Source organism: Pithys albifrons, chromosome 31, assembly GCF_047495875.1.
Source record: "Pithys albifrons albifrons isolate INPA30051 chromosome 31, PitAlb_v1, whole genome shotgun sequence".
NCBI classification, from domain to species: Eukaryota; Metazoa; Chordata; class Aves; order Passeriformes; family Thamnophilidae; genus Pithys; species Pithys albifrons.
Genome location: NC_092488.1, coordinates 1901597 through 1921008, shown reverse-complemented (window position 1 = coordinate 1921008; position 19412 = coordinate 1901597). Strand labels below are relative to the sequence as shown.

General features: G+C 55.4%; 1 protein-coding gene across 1 annotated transcript; it reads left to right on the top strand.

The window, feature by feature from the left end:
* Positions 1-13862: 13862 nt before the first annotated feature.
* LOC139684122 (uncharacterized) lies at positions 13863-15485 on the top strand. Its single transcript, XM_071579718.1, has one exon. It carries the CDS (start codon positions 13974-13976, stop codon positions 15483-15485), a length of 1512 nt encoding a protein of 503 aa, XP_071435819.1. The 5' UTR covers positions 13863-13973.
* The last annotated feature ends 3927 nt before the right edge of the window (positions 15486-19412 follow it).

The following is a 19412-nucleotide window of genomic DNA, read 5'->3' as shown; positions in this document are numbered from 1 at the left end:
GGTCACTCGGGGGTCTCTGGGGGTCTCTGGAGGGTCTCTTGGGGGTCTCTGGATGGTCTCTGGGCATCTCTGGTGGGTGTCTGGGGGGTCTCTGGGGTTTGCTCAGAGGTCTCTGGGGATATCTGGGGTGTCTCGGGGGGTCTCTCAGGGGTCTTTGTTGGGTCTCTCAGGGGTCTCTGGGTGGTCTCTGGGGGTCTCTGGGGGTCTCTCAGGGGTCCCTGGAAGCCTCTAGGGGGTCTCTGTGGGTCTCTCAGGGGTCTCTGGGGGTATCTCAGGCATCTCTTGGGGTCTCTGCGGGGTCTCTCAGGGGTCTATTGGGGGTCCCTGGGGGGTCTCACAGGGGTCTCTGGGGAGTCTCTAGGTGTCTTTCAAGGGTCTCTGGGGGTCTCTGGAGGGTCTCTGGGGGATCTCTGGGGGTCTCTGGGGGATATCTGGGGGGTCTCTGGGGGCCTCTGAGGGGTCTCTGGGGGTCTCTCAGGGGTCTCTTGGACTTTCTGGGGGTCTCTCAGGGGTCTTTGGTGGGGTGTCTCAGGTGATCTGGGGGGTCTCTGGGGGTCTCTCATGGGTCTCTGGGGTGTCTCTGAGGGTCTCTGGAAGGTCTCTCAGGGGTCTCTGGGGGGTCTCTGAGGGTCTCTGGGGCGTCTCTGGGGGCCTCTAATGGTCCTCTGGGGGTCTCTCAGGGGTATCTGGGTTTTATCTGGGGGTCTCTCTGGGGTGCCTGTGGGTCTCACCGGGGTCTCTTGAAGTCTCTGGGGGGTCCCTGAAGGTCTCTGTGGTCTCTGGGAGTCTCTCATTGGTCTTTGCTGGGTCTCTCAGGGGTCTCTAGGGGGTCTCTGGGGGTCTCTGGGAGGTCTCTGGGGTCTCTGCAGGGTGTCTCTGTAGGTCTCTGGGGGTCTCTCGGGGTCTCTGGAGGGTCTCTCAGGTGTCTCTGGGGGTTCTCTGGGGGCCTCTGAGGGCCTTTGGTGGTTCTCTGGGGATCTCTCAAGGGTCTCTGGGTGGTCTCTGGCGGTATCTGGGGATCTCTCAGGGGTTTCTTGGAGTCTCTGGAGGGTCCCTGAAGGTCTCTGCAGGTCTCTGGGGGTCTCCCAGGGGTCTCTGGGGGGTTTCTGAGGGTCTCTGGGGTGTCTCTGGGGGTCTCTCAGGCTTCTCTTGGGGGTCTCTGCAGGGTCTCTCAGGGGTCTCTGGGGGTCTCTGCGGGTCTCTCAGGTGTCTTTGGGGTTCTCTCAGGGGTCTTTGGGGGGTCTCTGGGGGTCTCTGGGAGGTCTCTGGGGGTCTCTGGGGTCTCTGGAGGGTCTCTCAGGGCTCTCTCGGGGTCTCTCGGGGGTCTATCATGGGTCTCTGGGGGGTCTCTGGGAGGTCTCTGGGAGGTCTCTGGGAGGTCTCTGGAGGTCTGTCATGGGTCCCTGGGTGTCTCTCAAGGGTCTCTGGGGTTCTCTGGGGGGTCTCTCAGGGTTCACTGGGGGTCTCTGAGGTGTCTTTGGGGGGTCTCTGGGGGTTCTCTGGGGGGTCTGTGGCGGTCTGTCAGAGGTCTCTGGGGGTTCTCGGGGGGTCTCTCAGGGGTCCCTGGAGGCCTCTGGGTGATCTCTGGGGGTATCTCAGGCATCTCTGGGGGTCTCTGCAGGATCTCTCAGGGGTTTCTGGGGGTCTTTTGGGGTCTCTGGCTTTCTCGGGGGGTCTCTCAGGGGTTCTCTTGGAGTCTCTGGGGGGTCCCTGGAAGTCTCTGGGGATCTCTGGAGGGTCTCTCAGGGGTCTCTGGATGGTCTCTGGGGGTCTCTCAGGGGTCCCTGGGGGTCTCTGGGGGGTCTCTCAGAGGTCTCTGGGGTCTCTGGAGTGTTTCTCAGGGGTCTCTGGTGGTTTTTGGGGGTCTCTCAGGGGTCTCTTGAAGTCTCTGGGGGATCGCTGAATGTCTCTGGGGGTCTCTGGGGGTCTCTGGGGGTCTCTCAGGCTTCTGTTGGGGATCTCTGGGGGTCTCTCTGGGGTCTCTGGGGAGTCCCTCAGGGGTCTCTGGGGGTTATCTGGGAGTCTCTCTGGGGTCCCTGTGGGTATCTCAGGGATCTCTGGGGGTCTCTGAGGTGTCTTTGGGCGGACTCTCGGGGGGTCTCTGGGGAGTCTCTCAGGGTTCTCTGGGGGGGTCTCTGGGGGTCTCTGGGGGTCTCTGGGGGTTCTCTGGGGGGTCTCTTAGGGGTCTCTGAGAGTCTCTGGGTGGTCTCTGGGGGTCTGTCAGGGGTCTCTGGGAGGTCTCTGGGGGTCTGTCAGGGGTCCCTGGAAGCCTCTGGGGGGTCTCTGGGGATCTCTCAGGGGTCCCTGAGGGTCTCTCTGGGGCATCTCTGGGGACCTCTGACGGTTCTCTGGGGATCTCTCAGGGGTATCTGGGGGTTATCTGGGGGTCTCTCTGGGGTGTCTGTGGGTCTCTCAGGTGTCTCTTGAAGTCTCTGGGGGGTCCCTGAAGGTCTCTGTAGGTCTCTGGGAGTCTCTCATGGGTCTCTGGGGGGTCTCTGGGGGTCTCTGGGAGGTCTCTGGGAGTCTCTGCAGAGTCTCTCAAGGGTCTCTGGGGGGTTTTGGGGGATCTCTGGGGGTCTCTCGTGGTCTCTGGGGGGTCTCTCAGGTGTCTCTGGGGGTTCTCTGGGGGTCTCTGAGGGTCTTTGGTGGTTCTCTGGGGGTCTCTCAAGGGTCTCTGGGTGGTCTCTGGCGGTATCTGGGGATCTCTCAGGGCTCTCTTGGAGTCACTGAGGGGTCCCTGAAGGTCTCTGCGGGTCTCTGGGGGGTCACTGGGGGTCTCTCAGGGGTCTTTGGGGAGTCTCTCGGGGATCTCTGGGTGGTCTTAGGGGGTCTCTGGGAGGTCTCTGGGGGTCTCTGGAGGATCTCTCAGGGGTATCTGGGGGTTCTCTGGGGGTCTCTGACGTGTCTTTGGGGGTTCTCAGGGGTCTCTGGGGGGTCTCTGGGGTTCTCTCAGGGGTCTCTGTTGGGTCTCTGGGAGTCTCTGGGAGGTCTCTAGGGGTCTCTCAGGGTTCTCTGGGGGATCCGTGGGGGTCTCTTGGGGCCTCTGGGGGGTCTCTGGAGGTTTCTCAGAGGTCCCTGGGGGTCTCTGGGGGTCTCTAAGAGGTCTCTGGGGTTTTTCTCAGGGGTCTCTGGCGGTCTCTCGGGGGTCTCTGGGGGTCTCTCAGGGGTCTCTGGGAGGTCTCTCAGGGTTTTCTGGGGGATCTCAGGGGTCTCTCGGGGTCTCTCAGGGGTCTCTGGGGTGTTTCTCAGGGGTCTCTGGTGGTCTCTGGTGGTATCTCAAGGGTCTCTTGGAGTCTCTGGAGTGTCCCTGAAGGTCTCTGGGGGTCTCTCAGGGGTCTCTGGGGGGTCTCTGGGGGTCTCTGGAAGGTCATTCAGGGGTCCCTGGGGGGTTTCTGGGGGTCTCTCAGGAGTCATTGGGGGTATCTGGGGGTCTCTCAGAGGTCTCTGGGGGTCTCTGGTGGTCTAAGGAGGTTCTCTGGCGGGTCTTTGGGATGTCCGGGTGTCTTTGGGGGGTCTCTGGGGGTCTCTGGGGGTTTGCTCAGGGGTTTCTGAGGGATCTCTCAGGGTTCTCTGGAGGGTCTCTCAGGGATCTCTGGGGATCTCTGGGGGCTCTCAGGGGTCTCTGGGCTGTCAATTGGGGGTCTCTGGTGGGTCTCTGGGGGTCTCTGAGGGTCTCTCGGGGTCTCTGGAGGGTCTCTCAGGGTTCAGTGAAGGTCTCTGGGGGTCTCTGCTGGGTCTCTGGGGGTCTCTCAGTGGTCTTTGGGGGGTCTCTCAGGGTTCTTTGGGGGTCTCTTGGGGGTCTCTGGGGGTCTTTCAGGGGTCTCTGGAGGGCCTCTGGAGGGTCTCTGGGGGGTCTCTGAGTGTCTCTCAGGGGTCTCTGGGGTATTTCTGGGGGTCTCTGGGGGTCTCTCAGACTTCTCTTGGGGGTCTCTGCAGGGCCTCTCAGGGGTCTCTGGGGGTCTCTGGGGGCCTCTGAGGTGTCTTTGGGGGGTCTCTCAGGTGTCTCTGGGGGTCTCTGGGGTCTCTGGAGGGTCTCTCAGGGGTCTCTCGGGGTCCCTTGGGGATCTCTGGGGGTCTCTCATGGGTCTCTCGGGGTCTCTGGGGGGTCTCTGGGAATCTCTAGAATGTCTCTTGGGGTCTCTCAGGGGTCTCTGGGGTCTTTGAAGGGTCTCTGAGGGGTCTCTGGGGGTCTCTGAGGGTCTCCGGGGGGTCTCTGGGGGTCTCTGGGGGGGTCTCTGGGTGTCTGTCAGGGATCTCTGGGGGGGTCTCTGGGGGTCTCTCAGGGGTCTCTCGGGTTCTCTGTGGTGTTTCTCAGGGGTCTCTGGCGGTCTCTGGGGGTGTCTCAAGGGTCTCTTGGAGTCTCTGGTGTGTCCCTGAAGGTCTCTAGGGGTCTCTAAGGGGTCTCTGGGGGGTCTCTGGGGGTCTGGAGGGTCATTCAGGGGTCTCTGGGGGGCCTCTGGGGGTCTCTCAGGAGTCATTGGGGACTCTCTGGGGGTCTCTCAGGGGTCTCTAGGGGTCTCTGGTGGTCTAAGGAGGGTCTCTGGGGGGGTCTCTGGGAGTCTCTGGGGGGCCCTCTCAGGGGTTTCTGGAGGGTCTCTCAGGGGTCTCTGGGGATCTCTGGGGGTCTCACAGGGGTCTCTAGGCTGTGTCTTGGGGGTCTCTCAGGGGTTTCTTGGGGTCTCTGGAGGGTCTCTCAGGGGTCCATGAAGGTCTCTGGGGGTCTCTGGGTGGTCTCTGGGGGTTTCTCAGGGGTCTTTGGGGGGGTCTCTCAGGGGTCTCTGGTGCTCTCCGGGGGTCTCTGGGAGGTCCCTGTGGTCTCTCAGGGGTATCTGGGTGGTCTCTGGGTGTCTCTCAGGGGTCTCTGGGGGTCTCTCAGGGGTCCCTGGAGTTCTCTGGGGGGTCTCTCAGGGGTCTCTGGGATCTCTGAAGGGTCTCTCAGCAGTCTCTGGGGGTCTCTGAGGATCTCTGGGGGGTCTCTGGGAGTCTCTGGGGGGTCTCTGGGTGTCTGTCAGGGGTCTCTGGGGGGTCTCTGGGGGTGTATCAAGGGTCTCTTGGAGTCTCTGGGGTGTCCCTGAAGGCCTCTGGGGGTCTCTCAGGGGTCTCTGGGGGTCTCTGGTGGTCTAAGGAGGGTCTCTGGGGGGTCTCTCAGGGGGTTCTGGGGGATCTCTCAGGGGTTTCTGGAGGGTCTCTCAGGGGTCTCTGAAGGGTCTCTGGGCTGTCTCTTGGGGGTTTCTGGTGGGTGTCTGGAGGGTTTCTCAGGGGTCTCAGGGAGGTCTCTGAGGGTCTCTGGATGGTCTCTCAGGGGTCCGAGAAGGTCTCTGGGGGGTCTCTGGGGGTCTCTCAGGGGTCTTTGAGGGGTCTCTCTCAGGGGTCTCTGAGGTCTGTCAGGGGCCTCTGGAGGGTCTCTGGGAGGTCTCTGGGGGTCTCCCAGGTGTCTTTGGGGTTCTCTCAGGGGTCTCTGGGGGGTCTCTGGGGGTCTCTGGGGTTCTCTGAGGGGACTCTAGGCGATCTCTGGGGGGGTCTCTCAGGGTCTCTGGGGGTCTCTTGACGGTCTATTGGAGTCTCTGGGGGGCCCCTGAAGGTCTCTGGGGGTCTCTCAGGGGTCTCTGGGGGGTCTCTCAGGGGTCTCTGTTGTCTCTCAGGGGTCTCTGGGGGTCTCGGGGGTCTCTCAGGGGAATCTGGGGTCTCTCAGGGGTCTCTGAGGGTCTCTCAGGGTCTCTGGGCGTCCCTGGGAGGTCCCTGGTGGGGTCTCTCAGGGGTCTCTGGGGTGTCTCTGAGAGGTCTCTGGGGGGTCTCTGGGGGTCTCTCGGGGGCTCTGGGGGTCTCTCAGGGGTCTCTGGGGGTCTCTCAGGGGTCTCTGGGCGGTCTCTGGGGGTCTCTCAGGGGTCCGTGGAGGTCTCTCAGGGGTCTCTGGGAGGTCTCTGAGGACTCTGGGGGTCTCTCAGGGTTCTCTGGGGGATCTGTGGGGGGTCTCTGGGGTCTCTGGGCGTCTCTGGGAGTCTCTCAGGGGAATCTGAGGGTCTCTAGGGTCTCTGGGAGGTCTCTGGGGCTCTCGGGGAGACTCTTGGGGGTCTCCCGGGCATCTCTGTGGGTCTTTGAGGGGTCTCTGTGGGTCTCTCAGGGGTCTCTTGGAATCTCGGGGGGGTCCCTGAAGGTCTCTAGGGGTCTTCGAGGGGTCTCTGAGGGTGTCTCTTTCCGGGTCTCTGGGGGGGTCTCTCAGTGGTCTCTGGTGTCTCTCAGGGGTCTCTGGGGGGCTCTCAGGGTCTCTGGGGATCCCTGGGAGGTCCCTGGGGGGGTCTCTGGGGGGTCTCTGGGGAGTCTCTGAGGGGTCTCTGGGGTTCTCTGAGGGGACTCTGGGCGATCTCTGGGGGGGTCTCTCAGGGTCTCTGGGGGTCTCTTGACGGTCTGTTGGAGTCTCTGGGGGGCCCCTGAAGGTCTCTGGGGGTCTCTCAGGGGTCTCTGGGGGGTCTCTCAGGGGTCTCTGTTGTCTCTCAGGGGTCTCTGGGGGTCTCGGGGGTCTCTCAGGGGAATCTGGGGTCTCTCAGGGGTCTCTGAGTATCTCTCAGGGTCTCTGGGCGTCCCTGGGAGGTCCCTGGCGGGGTCTCTCAGGGGTCTCTGGGGGTCTCTGGGGTGTCTCTGAGAGGTCTCTGGGGGGTCTCTGGGGGTCTCTCGGGGGCTCTGGGGGTCTCTCAGAGGTCTCTGCGGGTCTCTCAGAGGTCTCGGGGGTTCTCTGGGGTTTCTCCGGGGTCTCTGGAGGTCTCTCAGGGGTCTCTGTGGGGTTTCTTTGGGGGTCTCTGGGGGTCTCTCAGGGGAATCTGAGGGTCTCTGGGAGGTCTCTGGGGCTCTCTGGGGGTCTCTCAGGGGTCTCTTGGGGGTCTCTCAGGGGTCTCTTGGAATCTCTGGGGGGGTCCCTGAAGGTCTCTGGGGGTCTCTGAGGGGTCTCTGAGGGTGTCTCTTTCGGGGTCTCTGGGGGTCTCTCAGGGGTCTCTGGGTGGTCTCTCAGCGTTCTCTGGGGGTCTCTGGTGTCTCTCAGGGGTCTCTTTACGGTCTCTGGGGATCTCTGGGCGGTCCCTGGGGGTCTCTGGGGGTCTCTCAGGGGTCTCTCAGGAGTCCCTGGGGGTCTCTGGGGGTCTCTCAGGGGTCTCTGGGAGGTCTCTCAGCGTTCTCTGGGGGTCTCTCAGGGGTCTCTCAGGAGTCCCTGGGGGTCTCTGGGGGTCTCTCAGGGGTCTCTGGGGTTTTTCTCAGGGGTCTCTGGCGGTCTCTCGGGGGTCTCTGGGGGTCTCTCAGGGGTCTCTGGGAGGTCTCTCAGGGTTTTCTGGGGGATCTCTCAGGAGTCTCTCGGGGTCTCTCAGGGGTCTCTGGGGTGTTTCTCAGGGGTCTCTGGTGGTCTCTGGTGGTATCTCAAGGGTCTCTTGGAGTCTCTGGAGTGTCCCTGAAGGTCTCTGGGGGTCTCTCAGGGGTCTCTGGGGGGTCTCTGGGGGTCTCTGGAAGGTCATTCAGGGGTCCCTGGGGGGTTTCTGTGGGTCTCTCAGGAGTCATTGGGGGTATCTGGGGGTCTCTCAGGGGTCTCTGGTGGTCTAAGGAGGGTCTCTGGTGGGTCTTTGGGATGTCCGGGTGTCTCTGGGGGGGTCTCTGGGGGTCTCTGGGGGTTCGCTCAGGGGTTTCTGGGGGATCTCTCAGGGTTCTCTGGAGGGTCTCTCAGGGATCTCTGGGTGTCTCTGGGGGGTCTCTGGGGGTGTATCAAGGGTCTCTTGGAGTCTCTGGGGTGTCCCTGAAGGCCTCTGGGGGTCTCTCAGGGGTCTCTGGGGGTCTCTGGTGGTCTAAGGAGGGTCTCTGGGGGGTCTCTGGGAGTCTCTGGGGGTTCTCTCAGGGGGTTCTGGGGGATCTCTCAGGGGTTTCTGGAGGGTCTCTCAGGGGTCTCTGGAGGGTCTCTGGGGTGTCTCTGAGAGGTCTCTGGGGGGTCTCTGGGGGTCTCTCGGGGGCTCTGGGGGTCTCTCAGAGGTCTCTGCGGGTCTCTCAGAGGTCTCGGGGGTTCTCTGGGGTTTCTCCGGGGTCTCTGGAGGTCTCTCAGGGGTCTCTGTGGGGTTTCTTTGGGGGTCTCTGGGGGTCTCTCAGGGGAATCTGAGGGTCTCTGGGAGGTCTCTGGGGCTCTCTGGGGGTCTCTCAGGGGTCTCTTGGGGGTCTCTCAGGGGTCTCTTGGAATCTCTGGGGGGGTCCCTGAAGGTCTCTGGGGGTCTCTGAGGGGTCTCTGAGGGTGTCTCTTTCGGGGTCTCTGGGGGTCTCTCAGGGGTCTCTGGGTGGTCTCTCAGCGTTCTCTGGGGGTCTCTGGTGTCTCTCAGGGGTCTCTTTACGGTCTCTGGGGATCTCTGGGCGGTCCCTGGGGGTCTCTGGGGGTCTCTCAGGGGTCTCTCAGGAGTCCCTGGGGGTCTCTGGGGGTCTCTCAGGGGTCTCTGGGAGGTCTCTCAGCGTTCTCTGGGGGTCTCTCAGGGGTCTCTCAGGAGTCCCTGGGGGTCTCTGGGGGTCTCTCAGGGGTCTCTGGGGTTTTTCTCAGGGGTCTCTGGCGGTCTCTCGGGGGTCTCTGGGGGTCTCTCAGGGGTCTCTGGGAGGTCTCTCAGGGTTTTCTGGGGGATCTCTCAGGAGTCTCTCGGGGTCTCTCAGGGGTCTCTGGGGTGTTTCTCAGGGGTCTCTGGTGGTCTCTGGTGGTATCTCAAGGGTCTCTTGGAGTCTCTGGAGTGTCCCTGAAGGTCTCTGGAGGGTCTCTCAGGGGTCTCTGGGGGGTCTCTGGGGGTCTCTGGAAGGTCATTCAGGGGTCCCTGGGGGGTTTCTGTGGGTCTCTCAGGAGTCATTGGGGGTATCTGGGGGTCTCTCAGGGGTCTCTGGTGGTCTAAGGAGGGTCTCTGGTGGGTCTTTGGGATGTCCGGGTGTCTCTGGGGGGGTCTCTGGGGGTCTCTGGGGGTTCGCTCAGGGGTTTCTGGGGGATCTCTCAGGGTTCTCTGGAGGGTCTCTCAGGGATCTCTGGGTGTCTCTGGGGGGTCTCTGGGGGTGTATCAAGGGTCTCTTGGAGTCTCTGGGGTGTCCCTGAAGGCCTCTGGGGGTCTCTCAGGGGTCTCTGGGGGTCTCTGGTGGTCTAAGGAGGGTCTCTGGGGGGTCTCTGGGAGTCTCTGGGGGTTCTCTCAGGGGGTTCTGGGGGATCTCTCAGGGGTTTCTGGAGGGTCTCTCAGGGGTCTCTGGAGGGTCTCTGGGCTGTCTCTTGGGGGTTTCTGGTGGGTGTCTGGAGGGTTTCTCAGGGGTCTCAGGGAGGTCTCTGAGGGTCTCTGGATGGTCTCTCAGGGGTCCGAGAAGGTCTCTGGGGGGTCTCTGGGGGTCTCTCAGGGGTCTTTGAGGGGTCTCTCTCAGGGGTCTCTGAGGGTCTGTCAGGGGCCTCTGGAGGGTCTCTGGGAGGTCTCTGGGGGTCTCCAGGTGTCTTTGGGGTTCTCTCAGGGGTCTCTGGGGGGTCTCTGGGGGTCTCTCAGGGATCTCTGGGGGGTCCCTGGGGGTCTCTGGAGGTCTTTTGGGGCCTCTTGGGGGTCTCTCGGGGGTCTCTCAGGGGTCTCTCAGGGGTCCCTGGGGGTCTCTCAGGGGTCTCTCGGGGGTCTCTCAGGGGTCTCTGGGGGGTTTCTGGGGGTCCCTGGGGCAGTCTCTCAGCATCTTTGGGGGGTCTCTGGGAGGTCTCTCAGTGGTCTCTGGCCTGTCTCTTGGGGTCTGTGGGGGGTCTCTCAGGGGTCTCTGGGGTCTCTCAGGGGGTGTCTGGGGGGTCTCTCAGGGGTCTTTCAGTGGCCTCTCAGGGGTCTCTGGGGGTCTCTGGGGTGTCTCTGGGCGTCTCTCTCAGGGGTCTCTCAGGGGTCTCGGGGAGGTCTCGGGGGGTCTTGGGGGGGTCTTGGGGGGGTCTCTCAGGGGTCTCTTGGGGTCTCTCAGGGGTCTCTGGGGGTCTCTCAGATGTCTCTGGGGGTCTCGGGAGTGTCTCTGGGGGGTCTCTCAGGGATATCTGGGGGGTCTCTCAGGGATCTCTGGGAGTCTCTGAGGGGTCTCTGGGGCTTCTCTGCGGGTCTCAGGGGTCTCTTTGGGGTCTCTAGGGATTTCTGGGGTTCTCTCGGGGGTCTCTGGGTGTCTCTGGGGGTCTGTGGGGGGTCTGTGGGGAGTCTCTCAGGGTCTCTGGGGGTCCCTGGTGGGTCCCTGAAGGTCTCTCGGGGTCTCTGGGAGGTCCCTGAAGGTCTCTGGGGGTCTGTGGAGGTCTCGGGGGGGTCTGGGGGGTCTCTGGGGGGTCCTGGAGGTCTTTGCGGGTCTCTGCGGGGTCTCGGTGGGGTCCTGGATGACCCCAACCCCAGAACTGCCCCTCTAACCCCAGAATTGACTCTCAGAACTGCTCCAAGAACTGTCCCCCAGAACTCCAGAAGTCCCCCCAAAACTGCCCCCTAGAACTGCCCCAACCCCTGAACTACCCCCCAGAACTGCCCCCGCGGGCCAAAACTACCCCCTCCCCCCCAAACTGCCCCCTCCCCAACTTCAAAGCCCCATCGAGCTCAGCTGCTCCTGTCCCACCTCCCCTCCCTTCCTGCCCGGGGGTGCCCCCGCCCCCCAAATTGCCCCCAGAACTGCCCCCAACCAAGAGCTACCCCCCAGAACTGCCCCCAAGAAGTGCCTCCAAAACTACCCCCTAGAACTACCCCCCAGAACTGCCCCCAAGAAGTGCCTCCAAAACTACCCCCTAGAACTACTCCCCAGAACTGCCCTGCAATCTCAGAACTGCCCCCCAACCCCAGAATTGCCCCCCAGAGCTCCAGAACTGCCCCCAGAACTGCCTCCAACTCCAGAACTGGCCTCCCAACCACGAACTGCCCCCCCAACCAAGAACTGCCCCCCAACCAAGAACTACCCCCCAGAACTGCCCCCAACCCCAGAACTGCCCCTAGAACTGACCCAACCCCAGAACTGTCCCCAAACCCCAGAACTGCCCCCTAGAGCTTCAGAACTGCCCCCAGATCTGCTCCCAAATCCAGAAATGCCCCCCCAACCAAGAACTGCCCTCCCAACCAAGAACTGGCCCCCAACTCCAGAACTGGCCCCCAACCAAGAACTACCCCCCAAAACTGCCCCCTCACCCCAGAACTGCCCCCCAACCAAGAACTACCCCCCAGAACTGCTTCCCAACCCCAGAACTGCCCCTAGAACTGACCCAACCCCAGAACTGCCCCCAAACCCCAAAACTGCCCCCAACCCAAGAACTGCCCCCCAAGAACTGCCCCCTAACCCCAGAACTGCACCCCAGAGCTCCAGAACTGCCCCCAGATCTGTCCCCCAACCCCAGAACTGCCCCCCCAACCAAGAACTGCCCCCCAACACCAGAACTGCCCCCCCAACCAAGAACTACTTCCCAGAACTGCCCCCCTGGCCAAAATTACCCCCTAAGCCCAGAACTACCCCCCGACCCCAAAACTGCCCCCTAAGCCAGAACTGCCTCCTAGAACTGCCCCCCAACCCCAGAACTGCCCCCTCTGGGCAAAAACTACTCCCCCAAACTGCCCCCTCCCCAGCCTCAAAGCCCCATCAAGCTCAGCTGCTCCTGCCCCACCCCCCACCCTTCCTGCCCGGGGGTGCCCCCCCACCCATCCCAGAATTTCCCCCCCAGGTCCTGCAGCCCCCCCAGGCGAAGCATCACCAGGACTGAGGACAGGGCGGCTCTGGGGGGACCCCCGGGACCCCCCCCCCCCCCAGAAGCTGAAGTAGAAACGTGGTCACGGTGCCCACCCCCTCCTCGGTGGGTTGCAGGGTCAGGTGTCCTGCCCCCGGGGGGGCAGTTTTGAGGGTGGGGGGAGGTGAGAATGGGGGTTTTGGGGGGGCTTGTTGGGGGTGCCAGGGGTGGGGAGGGACGAGGGGAGGGGGCTGGGGGCCCATGTGGGGGGCCCAGGGGTATTCCTGGGGGTCCTGGGGCAACTTCTGTGGGTATCTCTGGGGGTCCGTGAAGGACTTTTGGGGGTCCTGGAGGGACCTCTGGGAGTCCTGAGGCAACTTCTGGGGGTCGAGGGGGGACTTTTGTGGTTTCTGGGGGGACTTTTGTGGGTCCAGGAGGGACCTCTGAGGGTCCTGGGGCAACTTCTGGGGATATCTCTGGGGGTCCAGGGGGGACTTTTGGGGGTCCTGAGGGGACTTCAGGGGGTCCAGGATGGACCTCTGGGGGTCCTGGGGCAACTTCTGGGGGTCCTGAGAGGACTTCAGGAGGGACCTCTGGGGGTCCAGGGGGGACTTTTGGGGGTCCAGGATGGACTTTTGAGGGTCCTGGAGGGACCTCTGGAGGTCCTGGGGCAACTTCTGGGGGTCCTGGAGGGACTTCAGGGGGTCCAGGATAGACCTCTGGGGGTCCTGGGGCAACTTCTGGGGTCCTGAGAGGACTTCAGGAGGGACCTCTGGGGGTCCAGGGGGGACTTTCAGGTATCGATGGATGTTGATTGTGTAGCGGGTAAACAAGTCAAAAATATGTTTCTCCATTGTTTTCTGCCTCTCAATACATTCTGCTAACATTGCCATGTCAGCTTTAGTGGAAAAGCTTTCTCAAGGAAATACTTCCTGCCAGAAAATCCTGCTTTTGTGATCAGTTTCCCACATCTGGACCTGACTACGTGCCAAAAAACATGTGTAGAGATTAAGAAAGCATTATAAAAACCTGAAGATGAGTTCAGAAGTTAGAGGAACAAGAGACAAGGAGAAACTAGGAAGCCTCGCCTAGTCTTCTTCGGATCTCTCCTCTCAGCTCGTCTTACCTTTCTTCCAACACCACCAGCTGCCATCTGCCTCGAAGGAGAGACTGCTTGTCCGCCTGGAGAGAGGGCATCGGCCTAAGAACGAGACTGCCTGCCAGCTTGAATAGTCTGTGACTGTCTGTGGAGGTATATCCTTTCTCTGAATTTTTCTCTTACAGGCTAAAATAGAGCACCCTCTTTTGCAGCTACTCCAGAAGCCGGTCCGGTCGTGAGGGGAAATAACTGCATTTTGCATTTCAAAGACTCACCATCCTCTTGCAGCCAAGAGATAACATCGTGGCAGAAACAGAGAGAGCATCTGCATCTCCCCCCCCTCCTCTCAGTTACATGGATAAGGCACTCAAGTAGTTTTCGTGGTGGTATCTTTTCTCTGCTTCTATAAATAATCTTAAGCATTTTTCCTAACTTTTCTTATTTTTCCTCTTTTCCTTTCGCATCTCTTTCGTAATCAATTAATAAAAATCAGTTTTTGGTATTTACAGATAACTTGTTTGAGTTTTAATTTTGCTCAAGAGAATGATTCGAACTTGTAGTTCAATCTGCATAAAAACTTAAGCAGATCTGAACGTCACATTAATTTGGCGTCACGGACAGGATTCTCTTGAAGCAAAACTGTTTATCCCAAAAATCTGATAATTGTTAATTTTTACGATCGATCATTTTTTTTTTTTTTTTTTGTGATAAGACAAAGAGAGTAAGATATCTTACAAACACAGTAAAAGTACCTTCCTTTCCGACTTTAAGACTGTGACTTTAGGACTTTGACATTACAAATTTGTTTGTTTGTGTGTTTGATTGTTTTTGCCTTGTTTTTTGAAGTTAATGTGCACATGGTAACTTTTAAGAGGTAACTCTTCAGGGGAAGGAGCGAGACTTTGGAAAATTTTCTGTAACTTTTAAGAGGGGCTCCCTGAAGAAGATCGCTCCGACTTGTTGTGTAACTTTACAAATTAACTTTTAAGAGGTACCTTTCCAGGGAAAGGAGCGAGACTTTGGAAAATTTTCTGTAACTTTTAAGAGGGGCTCCCTGGAAAAGATCGCTCCGACTTGTTGTGTAATTTTAGAAATTAACTTTTAAGAGGGGCCTTTCCAGGGAGAGGAGTGAAAAATTTGGGAAATTTTGCTGTAACTTTCAAGAGGTACCCCCTGGAAACGTATTCACTCCAAATTTGTGGTAATATGGAAAATGATGTGCAAGCGCTTATAAATCTATTAGATGAATTTCATGCTAAGCCATCTCCTCCAGGAATGGAGTGGGCACAAGATAACTGGTATAATATTCAAGCAATTGTTCATAGGATCTCTACCCTGCGGGCTGGGGTAAGAGCTAGAAAAGGTAAAGGAAAACCTATTGTGTGTTCAATATTAGGTGCTGCATTAATTACTGCAGTTAACCACAAAGTACAACAGCAAAAAAGTCACACAGAAGTGGTTAACTCCCTGCAAGACTTAGTAAAATCCTTGCAGACGCAGCTGGAGGAACAAAAAACTACTGTTAATATCCTCCAAAAAGAAATAAGGAATGAAAAAGCCACCACTAGAGTACTCAGAGAAGAGTTATATGCAAGAATAATGAAAGAAGGGAAAAAAGAAACAGAGCTGGAGTCATCTAAAGAAATATACCCCATCTCTGACCTAAAACCTTTGCGTGACCAAGTTGAAAAGCAGGCTATTGCCCTGCAACCCCTGATTAAAACTGAATATACATATGAGGGGTCAGATGATGACACACCCCAAATAACTACAAAAGAAATTCCTTATACAGCAACTGAATTGGCTAAGTTGAAAAAGGAATACAGCAGAACCCCTAAAGAATCTGAAACTGAGTATGTTTGGAGAGTCTCTCTCACGGGAGGTGATCAAATTTTGTTATCAGAAAAAGAAGCTGAGGGATTTTGGGGAGCTGGAGTTTTTCTGACCACAGGAGATAACCGTGCTCCATGGCCTATAACTCAAAGGGCAGCCTATTGGGCTGGGGGGCTCAGCCCCCTAGAGAGGGGAGATCCTCTCGCAATAGTGGGAAATGTTAATCAAATTGTGGAGAATGTTCAAAAGGCAGCTTGTTTACAAATGATGCATGACAGAGAATTAACACCAAGACGTGAATCTCCTATGATGCTGCCGGTAAACCCTGAAAGAATGATCCCTCTCATCCGAGGCCTGCCTGAATCTTTGAAACCCATAGGCATACAGCTAAAGGGACAAATAGAAAGTCTCACCAAAGAAGAAAGGGCTGCAGCCACTTTAGAAGCTGCTTTAAGCCCTGGCGCTTACCGCAAAGAAAATAAAAATAAAATCTGGACCTGGGGGGAAGTAGCACAAGAGTTAATTAATTATGGAAGAAAATATGGTCCAGTACCTTCAGTTACTACTGATTCTAAATCAATTCGGCGAACAGAATGCAAAACAACTATTCCTCCAGTAAAACTCCAAAAAGTAACATTTTCTCCTGGGCAGGGGGCACCCACAAATACGGGGACTCACAGGGAAAAACGGAATACCCTGTGGATTGCAGGCTTGCAAAAGGGAATCCCTAAATCCCTAATGGATGGCCAACCCACAGATAAATTAGAAATATTAATTCAAGAGTGGCCAGCAAAAGGGGTATCCCTTAAAGCTGCTACCGCCCCTCCCCTGGAGGAACTAAAAATAGAAGAAGTGACGGGAAACTCCTCGCTTCATCCTCAATAGGTGAGCCGGGGGGTGAAGGTTGGATTTACATTAGAAGGCTTACCAAAAATTCAAAAGGTGACTTGCTAATAACCTGTCCTATTGGTCCTCGTAAAACTCCTGTCACTTTTCTAGTAGATACTGGTGCTCAAGTATCTGCTTTGAAACTTGAAGATGCATCTGCTTGTGGAATCACTCCCTCACGTAAAGGAATGTTTGTTGCAGACGCTTTTGGAAACATACAACCCCAGATAACAGCAAAGGTAAGATGCTGGTTACCAGGGGAGGAGAAAGCAGTTGAAACAATCATGATTTTAGGTAAATTTCCTACCAATTTATTGGGGTTAGACCTCCTTAAAGGAAAGTCTTGGACTGATGAAGAAGGAAACATATGGGCTTTTGGAAAGGAAATCTCACATCTCTGTTTACTACAATCTGCCCCTGCTCTTCCTCCCTCCCTGATAACCAATGTCAAACCTTACCCTTTACCCTTAGGAGCCAGACAAGGTATCACACCAGTTATTACAGATTTAAAAGAAAAGGGAATAGTGGTCGCAACACATTCTCCTTACAATTCACCTATTTGGCCCGTCCGTAAACCAAATGGTAACTGGAGACTGACAGTAGATTACCGACGACTGAATGCAAATACAGGACCTCTCACTGCAACAGTCCCAAATCTAGCTGAGTTAATAGCTACCATCCAAGAACAAGCCCATAAAATTATGGCCACTATTGACATAAAAGACATGTTTTTTATGGTTCCCCTACAGGAGCAGGATCAAGAACGCTTTGCTTTTACATGGGAGGGTCAGCAATACACTTTTACCCGACTCCCACAAGGATTCAAACACTCACCCACTCTAGCACATCATGCACTAGCACAAGAACTGTCACTTATTCCTCCTGCACCAGGAGTAAAAGTGTACCAATTCATTGATGATATTTTAGTGGGAGGAGATGAGATTACATCTGTGCAAATAACTCAAACAAACATTATCAAGCACCTTGAGTCTCTGGACTTACATATCCCTCCTGAAAAAGTACAAACTCCTGCACAAGAAGTAAAATTCCTGGGAATTTGGTGGAAAGGAGGAATGGTTTGTATTCCCCCAGATACACTCACCTGCCTAGACCAACTTAAAACACCAGAAAACAAAAAAGATTTACAGCATGCTTTAGGCCTGCTAATTTTTTGGAGAAAACACATTCCTGATTTTTCAATAATTGCACGGCCTTTATATGATTTGCTGAGGAAAAAGGCAAAGTGGGAATGGACTCCCCTTCATGATGAAGCCTTGCAACTCCTAATTTTTGAGGCCAACACATACCACTCACTGGGTCCCATACACCCTAGTGATCCAGTACAAATTGAGTGGGGATTTGCAAGTTCTGGACTGTCCATACACTTATGGCAAAGAGGACCTGATGGTCCCACCAGGCCTATAGGATTTTATTCCCACAGCTTTAAAGATGCTGAAAAACGATATTCTACCTGGGAAAAAGGCTTGTTTGTGGTGAGTACTGCTTTCCGTGAAACAGAAAAAATTGTTCGCCAGCAAGCCCTAATTCTAAGGGGACCTTTTAAGGTCATTAAGCCTGTTTTGGCAGGAACCCCACCCCCTGATGGGGTGGCCCAGCGAGCTACGGTTCGGAAATGGTATGCTCAAATTGAACATTATTGCACCATTTTTCAGGTAACAGAAGGAGCTCGGAAAAATCTTCCCTTACAGGATGAAGTAACTTTAAATAGCACTGCTGACTCTCTACCTTCTGTGATCCAAGTAGCACCCCCATATTCAGAGCAATTGCAGCATGTGTGGTTTACGGATGCCTCAGCTAAGAGGGAAGGTAAAGTTTGGAAATACCGTGCTGCAGCTTTAGAAGTAAACACTGGAAACAAAATAATAACAGAAGGAGAAGGCAGTGCACAGGTAGGAGAATTAGTAGCAGTTTGGAGTGTATTTAACCATGAAGCTGAAACCTCTGATTCTGTGTATGTTTACACAGATTCTTTTGCTGTGTTCAAAGGGTGTACGGAGTGGCTCCCCTTCTGGGACAAAAATGACTGGGAAGTGAATAGAGTCCCTGTTTGGCAGAAAGAAAAGTGGCAAGAAATTCTTGCTATAGCAAAGAAAGGGAATTTTTTTGTCGGGTGGGTAGCCTCTCACCAGGAAAATAAAACTCCAGCTAGCCACTGGAACAACAAAGTAGATGAACTAGCCAAACTATCCCCAGTAAGTGTGAAAGCTCCTGCTGAGAACTGGGATAGACTGTTAGAGTGGTTGCATTTAAAGCGACAGCACACAGGAGCACAAGACCTTTACAGAGAAGCAGGAAGCAGGGGATGGCCGGTCACACGAGAGATGTGCCGCAGCTGCATATCCTCATGTGAGCAGTGCAGAACCCGACTTGAGCGTCACCCTTTAGGACAACCCCCGTTACATATAAGAGACAAAAAAGGTCTATGGGACACATGGCAAATAGACTATATTGGACCCTTTAGAAAATCTGAGGGAAAACAGTATGTGTTAGTAGGAGTAGAAGTTAGGTCAGGATTGGTGCAAGCAGAAGCTTTCCCTCGGGCAACCAGTACAAACACTCTGGAAGCTCTTAAAATGTGGTTCAGTTTTTTCCCAAAACCTGTATCTATCCAATCAGATAACGGGTCACACTTCACAGCTGCTATCGTCCAGGAGTGGGCCAAGGAAGAAGGAATCCAGTGGATATTCCACACACCTTATTATCCACAAGCAAATGGCATAGTGGAAAGAACAAACAGCCTGCTAAAACGATTTCTAAAACCTCAAAAACCCAATTGGACTGAACGACTCTGTGATGCTGTAAAAGTAATAAATGACAGATGGGGGGTAAATGGTTGTCCCAGACTCACAGCTTTTTATCCACAGCCTCCCTCTCTGCTACCAGCAACATCAAAACCTGAGAGTAATCAAAAACCCTCTCACCTTCCTGGACAGCCTGTATTAGTAGAACTGCCTACCGTGGGAGCTGTACCGATGGCACTAGACACACCCTTGAACATGTACTCCTGGAAAGCTAAAGATGCTTATGGCAAAGAACACAAAATAAGCTCGCGATGGATTGTTCCTACATTTTAATGTTAGCCCTAAAAAAGGGCTGGACAGACTTTTCTTTTTTCTTTTACAGGTAACTGTTCAACAAAGAAAATCTTTCAGAACGGTGAATGAGAGAACCTCAAATTTGGACTATGTTTCAGTCTATGGGTAACTGTAGTTATAAGTTGTTAGTTGTATTTGTATGGTTATTTACCTTGTATGTATGCTCATCAGAACTAACTGTTAAAAGTGAAAATCAGAAAAATCTTGCCTGGGAACTAATCAAAGGGTTTGCAAAAATATGGAATCATACTGATCAAGGTATTTGTATCACTTTACCTGAATCTACTGAACAAGGATTGCGGTTTTTTATGATACCATTGAACTTATCTTTTGTTTTTAACATGACAAGTGTGACAGCCCCTTTACCCCTATCTGAGCAGTGGACAAACAAGACCAATGGAGCTCAAATACTCTGGAAAGGTATTCCTATAGTGCATAACCTATACCAAACTTACATCCCACCTCCTAATATAACTCTTAACTGGTTGTCACACAGCAAATATTGCAAAACTAATCGTCCAGAAGTAAATGTAACTATCTTATCTCAAATTAAATCCCCTCACCCATCTATTAAATCAAGTAAAGGTGAATTTAAACCTGGAACAATAACCTTTGAGGAATACAGTGCTAGACAACCCTGCCTTGTTTATTCATGGGATCCCCTCTTTGACCCCTTATACATGCCAGATGTATATGAAAGTAAGTATGCCACAATTTTTAGTCTCTCCTGGTGTGTACAACTCCCTAATATAACAAATATAACCCCTATTGACCGAAAAAACTTAATGTGGGCATGGTCTGTACAACA